At 47.1% G+C, this 11,838-nt stretch overlaps 1 protein-coding gene across 1 annotated transcript in view; it reads right to left on the reverse strand.

Annotated features, from left to right (window-relative positions):
• LOC102751449 (mitochondrial import inner membrane translocase subunit Tim17-B-like) overlaps positions 1-10,447 on the reverse strand; it is a 17,308-nt gene extending 6,861 nt beyond the window's left edge. The window contains exons 1-2 of the mRNA XM_015568975.1: positions 10,410-10,447; positions 9,870-10,287 (exon numbers count right to left, since the gene is read on the reverse strand). Of these exons, the coding sequence (XP_015424461.1) occupies positions 9,870-10,287; positions 10,410-10,447 (456 nt within the window). The remainder of the gene's footprint in view (positions 1-9,869; positions 10,288-10,409) is intronic.
• Positions 10,448-11,838: the final 1,391 nt, after the last annotated feature.

The raw sequence follows: 11,838 nt of genomic DNA on the forward strand, positions 1-11,838 counted from the left end.
AGCCACCCCGGCCAGGGTGCTCATTTCTTATAAAGTCACACGTGCACTTACCCTATAACCCCGCAATCCCATTTCTAGGTATGACTTGGGAAATATGAAGACTGCAGTTCATACACCAACCAGGATGCGCATGCTTATAGAAGCTCCATTCAAAATCACCCCGAACTGGAAACAACTCAAGTGTCATCAATAGGTGAATGATAAACAAATGGGGGTCTATCCATACAATAGAATCCTACTCACTAATAAAGAAGAATGAACTGCTGATACAGCAACGACATGGATCGATCTAAATTCACGATGCTAAGAGAAAGAATCCCATTCTGAAAGTTACATACTATACGACTCCGTTCATATGACATTCTGGAAAAGGTAAAACTTTATTAATGTAGAACACGTTGCCAGGGGTTGGGGCGGGGGAAGGGTTTGACTACAAAGGGGCAACTTGAGGGATTTTTTTTGTGATAAAATTGTTTTCCATCATGATCTATGCATGTGTTAAAAATCATACACTTGCCTAGCTGGTGTGGTTCAGTGGTTGAGTGTCAGCCCATGAAGCAGGAGATCATGGTTCAATTCCCAGTCAGGGCACATGCCCAGGTTTTGGGCTCAATCCCTAGTAGGGGTATGCAGGAGGTGGCCCACCATGAGTCTCTCTCATCATTGATCTTTCTAACTCTCTCTCTCGCTCTCCCTTCCTCTCTCTGAAATCAATTAAAAAAACATTTTTTTAAAAAAATCATACACTTATACACCCAAAACAGTAAATATCTACATATGTACACTACATGTAAATTTTTAAAAATTTAGTATCAGTTTGAAGAATAAAAAAAAATCCAGCTCAGCCGATGTGGCTCAGTAGTTGAGTACCTACCTATAAACCAGGAGGTCGGGGTTCGATTCCTGAGGCACATGCCTGAGTTGTGGGCTCGGTCCCCAGTGTGGGGCGTGCAGGAGGCAGCCGATTGGTGACTCTCTCATCAGTGACGTTTCTATCTCTCTCTCCCTCTCCATTCCTCTCTGAAATCAATAAAAATATATTTTTAAAAAATCCCCAGGGACAAGGCAGTCACCAGAGGTGGCACCCTCACCCACCGTCTTATCTGTAGTGGCCAGTGCCTGTCCCCTCTCTAGTCAATCCATACAACAATCCTGGGTGGTTCACTAAAGCAAGCTCCACGTCCGGCTGATGCTCAGATGATGTCACAGGTTTGAACAGCCCCCCAAACAATTTGACCATCTAGTTTGACCTCAATATCATCTCCATGATGGCAATTGATTTTGTCTAGTTTACCAAGACATCCCCAAGGGCCTAGAACAATGCTCACACAGGGTGGGGCAAAAGTAGGAGTTTATTCTTGTATTATCTATTAATTTTGGCACTTAATATTCCTGCTCACGTGTTGGCTCTGCCCCTCCTCTGGCCCAGGGCTCTGCTGAGCTCTCAGGTGAGAATTCCTCCTTCTCCCTCCTGATGCATCCATTATGGCCCCTCAGCCAGAGCCCCAGGGGAAGCAGCCCTGGCCGCATCACAAAAAACGGGGGCCAACATGGGGCTGCCACCCTCCTCAAGCAGGAAGTGCCAGTGGGCCACATGGACGGAGAAACCACCTCGGGCTCTCCAGGTGCCGTTCCCACACCTGGACAGAGTGTGTGTTTGTCTGCCAGGACGTATTTTTAGTTCGATCTCACTCAATCAAAATGTCTGCGTGTTCCTTTTCCCGCTATTTCACTTGACCCTCCCTCGTTCCTGTGGGAAGTTCAGCCATCCTGTTGTAATCAAGCCCTCTGCTCTGGTTGGAATCCTGGGGGTTTCTGCCTGTTTCCCTCCAGGCTGGTGGAAACTGAAGGCTCTTTGTGACCTAACAGCGGTGATTTCCTCTGTCCTTCACACCCGGCAGGGGGCAGGGGGCAGGGGGCAGGGGCCCTCCTCCGCAGGAAATCATTATGCACATCACACAGGTGGCCATGGAAGACTCCTGACGTTCTGTATCACCGTCTTAGGTACAAACAATATCCAGGCAAGTAGATTACAAGTAAACAGCACAGGTACAGAAGTGCTCTCCAGCCTCACCAGAAGCCTGGTTCCTTTACCCTGCCTCACCCCATCCCCACTGCACCCGGAGAAGGGTTTCTCGGTTCCCAGGCAGAGAGAGCACGGGGGATGTACACCCAAAAGTCGCCAGAAGGCAGCCCTGTGCTGGGACTCAAGTCTTATCAACTTGGTCAACTTTTATCCTGTGCCAAGAAAGGTCAGAAGCACAAATGGCGGGCTGGCATGGTTCGGTGGTTGAGCATTGACCTATGAACCAGGAGGTCATGGTGTGATTCTCGGCCGGGGCAAATGCCCCGGGTTGCAGGCTCGACCCGTGGGGGGGGTGGGGTGGGGGTGGGAGGCAGCCAATCAATGATTGTCTCTCATCACTGAGGTTTCAATCTCCCTCTCTCTCTGTCTCTCTCCTTTCCTCTCTGAAATCAATAAAAATATATTTAAAAAAAAAGATTACATGAGGATGGGAAAGGGATTGAATTACAGGAAGGTTAAGATTAGCTGCTTTCTTGAGGGTGGTTGGGTTATTTCAAAGGTGTGTTCATGTAGATGCACAAAAACAAGGGGCAGTAAACCTTTTACTAAAAAAGGTATGTGCCTGGGGCAGGACTACTTACCACACCTGTCCTGTCCAGAATGTATTGTCAGATCACCCTGTGAGGTGATTAGAGGGGAGGGGCATGTAATAAGAACAGAGCCACAGTTGTCTGGTGATTATTCACTTTACTAATGATAGATGAGAAGTTTTCTTATAGGCCCTGGAAACTGGAGGATGAAACAGGCCCGTAAAAGACCAGATGCCTCGGAGCCCAGATGGGCCCGTGACTCAAAGAAAAGGAAAACATGTTAAGGACAGACCCATGACCACTTTTGATTTGGTTGCTGCACCCGAACTCTGACCCTGACCCCTTCCGGGAATTTTCCTCAGAAATACCGGCCACGCTCAGGTCCCAGGAACGGACTGCGTCATTTCTAACATCACAGAAGATTAACCACCTTGTTATTAGACTTTGAGCTTCTGAGGGCTGGACTGCAGGCTCTACCCTCCCCTGTCCATGTTGGATTTGTGGCTTGCAGCTGCACGTAGCTATCTTCTCCCTCGTGGGTATATAACCAACCAACTGGCAAGGGGGGTCGGAGCAGATCTTTGGGGGTGACCAACCGCTCTCCCACGCTGCTGGCATTATTGGAATAAACGCTCATGTATGATTCAACCCGGTCCCTGCTTCATTGGCTCCAGTGACAGGCAGCACAGACCCATTGTTTGTCCGGTTACAAGGTTACTGTCCCTAGAAAGCCTTTCCTGTCCACAGCAGGTGGAGTAGTGTTTTGAAGTGAGGTAGGGTTAGGGGTAGGGGAGGCATTGCATTGTGGATGAAAGGAGCCACATGCTAACCTGACAAGCTCAGGGAAGACCTGCATGGCAGTTTTGCAAACTCTAAGACCTAAAATAACCACAAGGATGGTCTGAAATTAAAACTTTAAGTAAAAGCAGTGATGGTGGGTAGTCACGTCCCAGGCCAGTATCTTCCCTGGCAAGGTCAGTCTTTACCTTAACTGAGCCTATTGTCTTTTTGCATCTACAATAACCTCATAGAAATGTCCAGGTGACTTGTAACTTCCCTTTTTTCCATACCCCTCAGGGCACAACCCAACGTGTTTCCTTGTTATTGCTATCATGTTAATTGTTGGCGATTAACTATTCTGCACCCACCTAAGCGAAAGAAGTATGTGTCTATCATTTTACTTTTTATCCAATCCTGCTTTGCTTGCTTCTGCTTCTCTAATCTAGCACCAATGCATTTCATGTGACCCACCTACGTCCAATCGGTTGAGATTCTGCTTCCTGGCAATTGTCAACAGTTTGGCTCAAATAAACTCACAAAAATTCTTTATAGGTTTGAATATTTTTACCTTAATATTAGGCAGAGGAAAGATGGGCAGCTAAGGTGGAGGCAGGAGAATGCAGGACTATAGGGATAAGAGGCCTCCACGGGGTATCTCCAAATTGGCAGGCCTGTTATCAGGAAGGCAGCACACCTAACACCTCCAGCCGTACCAGCCAAATGTGGGGACGAATTGAACAGAATCACTTAATAATTCACAGCATGGTCAGAATTTGATCAGCGGGAAGTGGGAGGGAAGGTGCTCGGAGTTGGAGTTGGAATCACACAGCTCTCTGTTCAAGCCCTTGTGCCTCCACAATTTGCTCCCATTCCCCTCTTTATTTATGATAGTCCTAGCCGGTTTGGCTCAGTGGATAGAGCATTGGCCTGCAGGCTGAAGGGTCCTAGGTTCCATTCCAGTCAAGGGCACATGCCTGGGTTGTGGGCTACATACCCAATAGGGGGTGTGCAGGAGGCGACCACAACCCAAGCATGTACCCTTGGTCAGAATCAAACCTGGGATCCTTCAGTCCGCAGGCCAAGGCTCTATCCACTGAGCCAAACTGGCTAGGGCTCATCATTGATGTTTCTATCTCTCCCTTCCTCTCTGAAATCAATAAAGATATATTTTAATATTTTATTTGAGAGAGAGAGAGAGAGAGAGAAACACTGGCTGATTCTTGTATATGCCCTGACCAGAATAGAAACCGCAACCTTGAAGCATCAGACGATGCTCTGAACTGAGCTACCTGGCCAGGGCTCCAGACCTCTTTAAAATTGGGATATTCGTGGCTGCTTTACTGGTACAGCACAGCAGTGAGGATGGAAGGTGAGCGTGTACCAAAGTGCCTGCACTATGCTCTGCACACGTAGGGGCTCTGCAGGGGACAGTTCCGGACCTGACCACGCCAGGCATGCCGTGGGCGAGAAATGAACGCTCGGCGCACACGCCTGGGGAACTGCTGAAAGGCGCCTGCGCATCTGAGTTCCCGCAGGCGGGGCCTGAGTTGCTCTGGGTCTCCGCCTCGCGCGACCTCTGACCCCTGGACGTACGCACGCAACGTCGCCAAACCTGCGTGCTCGCGCCCGGTGGGTGGGGCGAGGGAGCACATCTGCGCGTGCGCCGAAAGTTCTGGCGGGCTTGTACCGCAGGCAAAGGGCGCGGGCAGTCGCCGAGTGGGTCCTGTAACCCCGCTTTGTTCGAGGTCGACACCCGCCTTTTACAGAGACCATTCCTTAGTGAGTACTCCTGCCGAGGCCACCTTTATGAGGTGCGAAGGGCCCTTAGTTTTCGAGAAAGAGCCTGGTTGGGGCTGGGAGGTCCTTGGGTGTGAGGTAACGGCCCCCCGAGGCCTGGTGCTCCCTTCCAGTTCGTTGTTCTTTGATCCCCAGGGAGATTTCCGGCCCGGCCCAACCCCACCACTGCGCAGCCGCCCGCTAAGGTAACCTTCCCAGCCGTTGGACCCCTTGGGACGCCCAGCACCCCCTGGGCCAACCGCAGGCCCTCGTCATCATGGAGGAGGCCTGGCGCCCCGGATGGAGGGAGCTGGGCGGGGCGTGGGGCCGGCAAAGGGTACGATGGCGGCTGTGGGCCTGAGCCAAGTGCCGGCCTCTGCGGGGCTGTTGACTCCCCTTCCACAGGCCGGCGAGGAACTCGGTGGAGATCCTCGCCCACCTCTCTGTCGGCCAGATCTCAGGGACCCATCTTTCTCCGGGCCACACCCCAGCCTGCTGAGCCTGCCCCCAGCTCCGCACACCCACCCTCGTTAAAAAACTTTCCCTGATAACAAACGTGTTTATTTTGATCTATCCCCACCCTTACCCCGGCTTAGCAGTTGCCATGTAAACGGGTCTTCCATTGAAGTAGTTCTTGTCACATCACGTCTTCTTTTTGTTGTTTTTTTTTGTTTTGTTAATCCTCACCGGAGGATATTTTTTCCATTGATTTTTATTTATTTTTGGGAGAGGGAAAGACAAACATTGATGTGAGAGAAACACATCTATTGATTGCTCTCCTGCACACACCCCGATGTGAGGGAAACAGGCACACGGATTGGTTGCTTCCCACGCACCCCAGGATGGAACCTGCCCCCCAGGTTCCCCAGGTTTGGTTCAGTGGTAGAGTGCCGGTTCGATTCCGGGTACCCACCCCGGTTGCAGGCTCGATCATCACCCACCGCCCTGGTCAGGGCTGGTGCAAGAGACAACCAATCATTGTCTCTCTCCTACATGGATGTTTCTCTCTCTCTCTCCCCTCAGACCGAAGAGTCCCGGTTCGATTCCGGGTACCCACCCCGGTTGCAGGCTCGATCATCACCCACCGCCCTGGTCAGGGCTGGTGCAAGAGACAACCAATCATTGTCTCTCTCCTACATGGATGTTTCTCTCTCTCTCTCTGTCTCTCCCTCTCCCTTCCACTCTCTCAAAATCAATGGAAAAATATCCTCCGGTGAGGATTAACAACAACAACAAACTTACTTTCCAAGGCCCCTTTTTAAAAGTGCTGCGTTTATGTTTTATCCTAGTTCAGACAACTAGGAAGGTTCCTTGCCTGTCCCTCACTTCATCGAGTTACCAAATCACGAGTAGGCATCATCCTAGACATTTTCCAAACGAGTCCACTTATCTCCATCTACACTTCCATCTCTGTAGACCAGGCTACTATCGGTTTCTGCCTGGAGCTGCAGGAGCCTCCTAGCTGGTTCTTCATCTGCTCTTGTTCTGGGTCATTCCCACATTTACACCAGAGGGGTTCTAACTCAGAGTTATGTGATCATGTCCTTTCTTTTATTGCTTTTAGGATAGACTCCTTCCTGTTGTTCTTAGGATAAACAGGTGATGAAGCTTATAGACCAGCGGTTCTCAACTGTGAGTCGCGACCCCTTCGGGGGTCAAACAACCCTTTCACAGGGGTCGCCTAAGACCATCGGAAAACACATATATAATTACATATTGTTTTTGTGATTCATCATTATGCTTTAATTATGTTCAATTTGTAACAATGAAAATACATCCTGCATATCAGATATTTACATTACGATTCATAACAGTAGCAAAATTACAGTTATGACGTAGCAACAAAAATAATTTTATGGTTGGGGGTCACCACAACATGAGGAACTGTATTTAAAAGGGTTGCGGCATTAGGAAGGTTGAGAACCACTGTTATAGACTCATCACCTGTCTTAATAAAGGCCTTCATCCCTTCTCTACCTATGCTTTCTCCCTAAATGATCTCATCTGTTCCAACAGCTCCAAATGTCACCTAAATACTGATGATTCAAACGTATATTTCCATCCCTTGCACACTAAGGAACACCCCCGCCCCCTTAGCATATTCACGGGATGTCTAATAGGCCTCTCAGACTTAACCAAAACATAACTACTGGTTTTTCTCTGCAAATCTCTTTCGCTAACATCCTCCCCCATCTCAGCAAAGGGTCTGTACCAATATCCACCTCATAGCAAAGGCCAAAGTCAAGTGACATCCTTGATTCCCACATGTAATCCATCAGTCTAAAATATGCCTCAAATTTAAGTATTCAATAACTACTAAGATCCCGACGTCCAAACCAGCAATATCTTTCTCCTAGACAGAAGCTTCCTAACTGGTCTTTTTGCCTGTCCGCTTCTCTTACAGTTCATCTTCCTCTCAGTAGTCAGAGTGATGTTCTTAAGCATAAATCATTTCACTCCTTTTTATAAAATCCTTAAAATAAAATCTGGGTTCTTTGTAATGGTCTATAGGCCTTATGTGATCTAGCTCCTGCCTGTCTCTCTGACTTCATCTCTCTCTACTCTTCATTTTCTATGTTCTAGTCTCACTGACCTTTCCATCCATTAACTCACCTGTCACAGGGTATCTGTGCTTACTGTTTTTTTCTGCTTGGAATGCTTTTTCCCTTGACTTTGCATGGTTGTTTCTTTCCTTAAGGCTTCAACTTGGTTGTGATCTCTTCTGAAAGGCCTTTGCTGGTCACACTTCACTACTATAAAACCCTATTTTATTTTCTTCATAGCACTTAAAGTACTTCAAATTACACTTAATTATTTACTGGAGGCCCGGTGCACGAAATTTGTACACGGGGCGTTGGGGGGTGGGTGTCCCCTCAGCCCAGCCTGCACCCTCTGGAATCCGGGATCCCTCTCACAATCTGGGACCGCTGGCTCCTAAATGCTCACCTGCCTGCCTGCCTGATTGCCCCTAACTGCCTTTGCCTGCCAGCCTGGTCACCCCTAACTGCCCCCCTGCTAGCCTGGTCGCCCCACACAGGCTGCTGTTCAGTCATTTGGTCGTCCCTCACTAACCCCCCAGGCGGCCTAGTTGCCCCACACAGCCTGCTGTTTGGTCGTTACTGTGATGGAGTCCTGGAAAATTTGAATATTCCTCTATTACTAATATAGATATGTTTACTAGAGGCCCGCTGCATGAAATTCATGCACAGGTAGGGTCCCTAGGCATGGCCAGAGATCAGGGCTGATCAGGGCCTTCCAGCTGCCGGACAGAGCATTCCTTCTGGCTGCCGGCTGGGGCCTTCCTTCGTTCCATGCCACCCCTGGTGGTCAGCACACGTGTCATAATGAGTGATCAAACTCTGAGTCTCTCAGTCAAACTCTCAAGGGGATGCTTTCCATATTAGCCTTTTATATATATAGATTGTTTCTCTCCACAACTCCTGAAGTGTGAGCCCTTAAAGATGGGTTCATGTTTCTCTTTTTACTGTTAGTGCTCATAACAGTGCCTGATACAGAATAGAGCCTGAGGCTCTGAAATGTGTGGTAATTGACTCATCTGGAGTCTTATCTCATAGAACTTCCTTACTGTCCCGTATGTTTCAGGTTACTATACTTGTCTCTTTTGAAAATGCCATGCTGCTCCCAACTGAGGACTCCTGCATCTTCATTTGTGCACTCCTAAGTCATACTCATCCTTCAGATAGGAGTCACTTAGAGTGGGCTTCCCTGACTTCCATTCTAGGTTAGGATACTCTGTAATATGTCCCGTCCATATCACCCTATCCTTTTTTATAGTAGTTATTACAGTTAAAATTATTTATAAGCTCTTTTTAGGTAGGAAACAAGATTTTCCCATCAAATAACACCAGAAAAATTTGGTGACAGTACTTCCTTATTATCATCTCCTTCCACCTCAATAGACAATATAATTACCCTCATATAGCATTCAGTCCTGCTTTAGGTTCTGTGCACTGACCCAGATTTTTCTTTATATGAAACAAATTACTAAAACCTTGAAAAATCTAACATCAGTGCCAATGTGTCATTTAAGACTAATTATTGGGTATTTCCAAGGTAAGATTTCTTTTATTGGGATTTGTCAGATCTTGCACTGAGATGAAAGCTAACCAGTTTTCTTCTCTTGAATTTGCTTTTCTAGTGAAGCATTAATGGAGAAACTTCAGTTCTATCAAAATAGCTAATGTTTATATAATACTCTAGAGTTTATGAGTTTATCTCATTCAGTGCTCACAACAATTCTAGGAAGAGGTGGGATCCCCATCTGTAGATGTAGAAACTGAGAAATGAAGAGGCTGAATGAGTTGTTCAGGGTTTAATAACTAAGAGGCAGAGCTAGGACTCAAGCCTTGGTCTTCCAATTCCAAATCTTGTGTCTTCCCCACTATCCCATATTGCCTATAACTTTTCTTCTTTTGTTTTAAAGCCATCATGTTTTGTGATCACCTAAAAATGGGCCGAGAGTCTGTCCCTTCATCTACAAGATTCCATCAACTTAATAGTTACAGGGACATAGAGTTGCCATCCATGACTGCAGTCTTCATGTTGGAAAATAACCTTGTGAAATCTTTGAACCACTACTACTGTGTGGTTGTTTTTTTTAAAAAAAAAAATTTTTTTTTTTATTGATTTCAGAGAGGAAGGGCGAGGAAGAGAGAAATGTAAATGATGAGAGAGGCCGGGGTCCCTTCCTTAGAGGGCAGCTGGTTGGGATCCTCCAGGAACGGGGGTGCGTTTCGGAACTGCTGGGCAGTGTAGCGAGTGAGGAGGATGCCAACACCCTCGATGAGGGCCAACAGGATGCCTCCCATCATTGCCGAGCCCATCATGGCCAATGGGCCACTGCGGGCAGCCAGCACAGCCCCAGTCAACGCTCCACTGCTGATGGAATTCCAGGGATCCTCCTTGCCCCGCACATGCACCAGGCCACAGTCGATGGTGGAGAACAGGCCCCCCCACACTGCGAAGCTACCTCCAATCTGAGGGGCTCGGATCCTCACAGCATTGGCACTACCTCTCAATCGGTGCCGAATTCCCAGGGCTCCCGAGCGTACTCCTCCATGGCGCCGGCGTCCGGCTAAGGCCCGGCTGTCCCCACTATCCCATATTGCCTATAACTTTTCTTCTTTTGTTTTAAAGCCATCATGTTTTGTGATCACCTAAAAATGGGCCGAGAGTCTGTCCCTTCATCTACAAGATTCCATCAACTTAATAGTTACAGGGACATAGAGTTGCCATCCATGACTGCAGTCTTCATGTTGGAAAATAACCTTGTGAAATCTTTGAACCACTACTACTGTGTGGTTGTTTTTTTTAAAAAAAAAAATTTTTTTTTTTATTGATTTCAGAGAGGAAGGGCGAGGAAGAGAGAAATGTCAATGATGAGAGAGAGTCATTGACCTGCTGCCTCCTGCACGCCCCCTACTGGGGATCGAGTCTACAACCCGGGCATGTGCCCTTGACCAGAATCAAACCTGGGACCCTTCATTCCTCAGGCCAACGCTCTATCCACCGAGCAAAATCAGCTATGGCACTATGTGGTTGTTTTGGATTATTTTGTGTAATCTTTATTTCAGATGAGATAATTCATGTATGGTATTTGTTTCTGAAGTGGGCAGCCAACAATTAATAGGAATAGGCCCCAGCTAGAAGAGGGCTGTTTTCACTTCTTTCAGGAGGGCAGTACATGAAGTTTCTTTTCTGGTTTGTCATTTCCAGCAAATGTCCTTCATTTCCTTTGCTCTCATGCCCCAGCCCTCAGTCTGCGGGGATTGATGATTGTATGTTAGAACCCTCGGAATAATTGAAATCTAATTTTTTGTGACAGCAACCTAAGTCTCACTAGTTGGACTCTCTGCCTACTTAGAAAAGTCGTCTGTAACCCAAAACACCATCAAATCTAGCCTGGGTACCTGCTATGCCTTGGGCATGGAGAATCAGCAAGATTTTTCTCAGGACATGAACAGTATTTCCCCTTTGGTAACTTTGCAGTTGGCACCAACTATTTCTCTTCACTTTTGACTGCAGTTCTAGTCTAAATAGTCTACTAGGCTCTGGCTCCAACCTCCGGTCATTCTAATCCCAAGCAGCTGAGATCAGACACTGGGATATCTCTTTACTGGCAGCCCTAGGCTTGAACTTTGGAAATTGTGGGAAATTCCATTTTTTGGGCACATAGGTCTTCTGGCTCCACCATACATGAGTTTTCCCTGCTGAGTAGAAACGGTATCAGTAATATAGAGTGAAGAATAATGAAAATAGTCCTTTATGTGAGGATAACATTTTAGTACTTACAAAATGATTTTATATTTATTTATTTTTTTCTTTATAATAATCCAGGAAACAGTGGAAAAGTGGTTAAGATCAAGTCTGATTTATATTGTCTCAGTTTGAATTTTATTTCCAATATTCAAAGCTATGGAAGTTACTTCATCTCTCAGTGTCTGTTTCCTCATCTGTCAAATTTAGACTACTTATCTCATAGGCTGATTATGAGGATTGAGATATGAAGGCATGAAAAAAAACTGGTAATTATTGTATAAACTAGAGGCTCCATGCACGAATTTCGTGCATGGGGGTATGTGTCCCTCAGCCCAGCCTGCACCCTCTCCAATCTGGGACCCCTCTCACAATCCAGGACTGCTGGCT

The sequence above is a fragment of the Myotis davidii genome, unplaced genomic scaffold, assembly GCF_000327345.1.
Source record: "Myotis davidii unplaced genomic scaffold, ASM32734v1 scaffold425, whole genome shotgun sequence".
In the NCBI taxonomy this organism is placed as follows: domain Eukaryota; kingdom Metazoa; phylum Chordata; class Mammalia; order Chiroptera; family Vespertilionidae; genus Myotis; species Myotis davidii.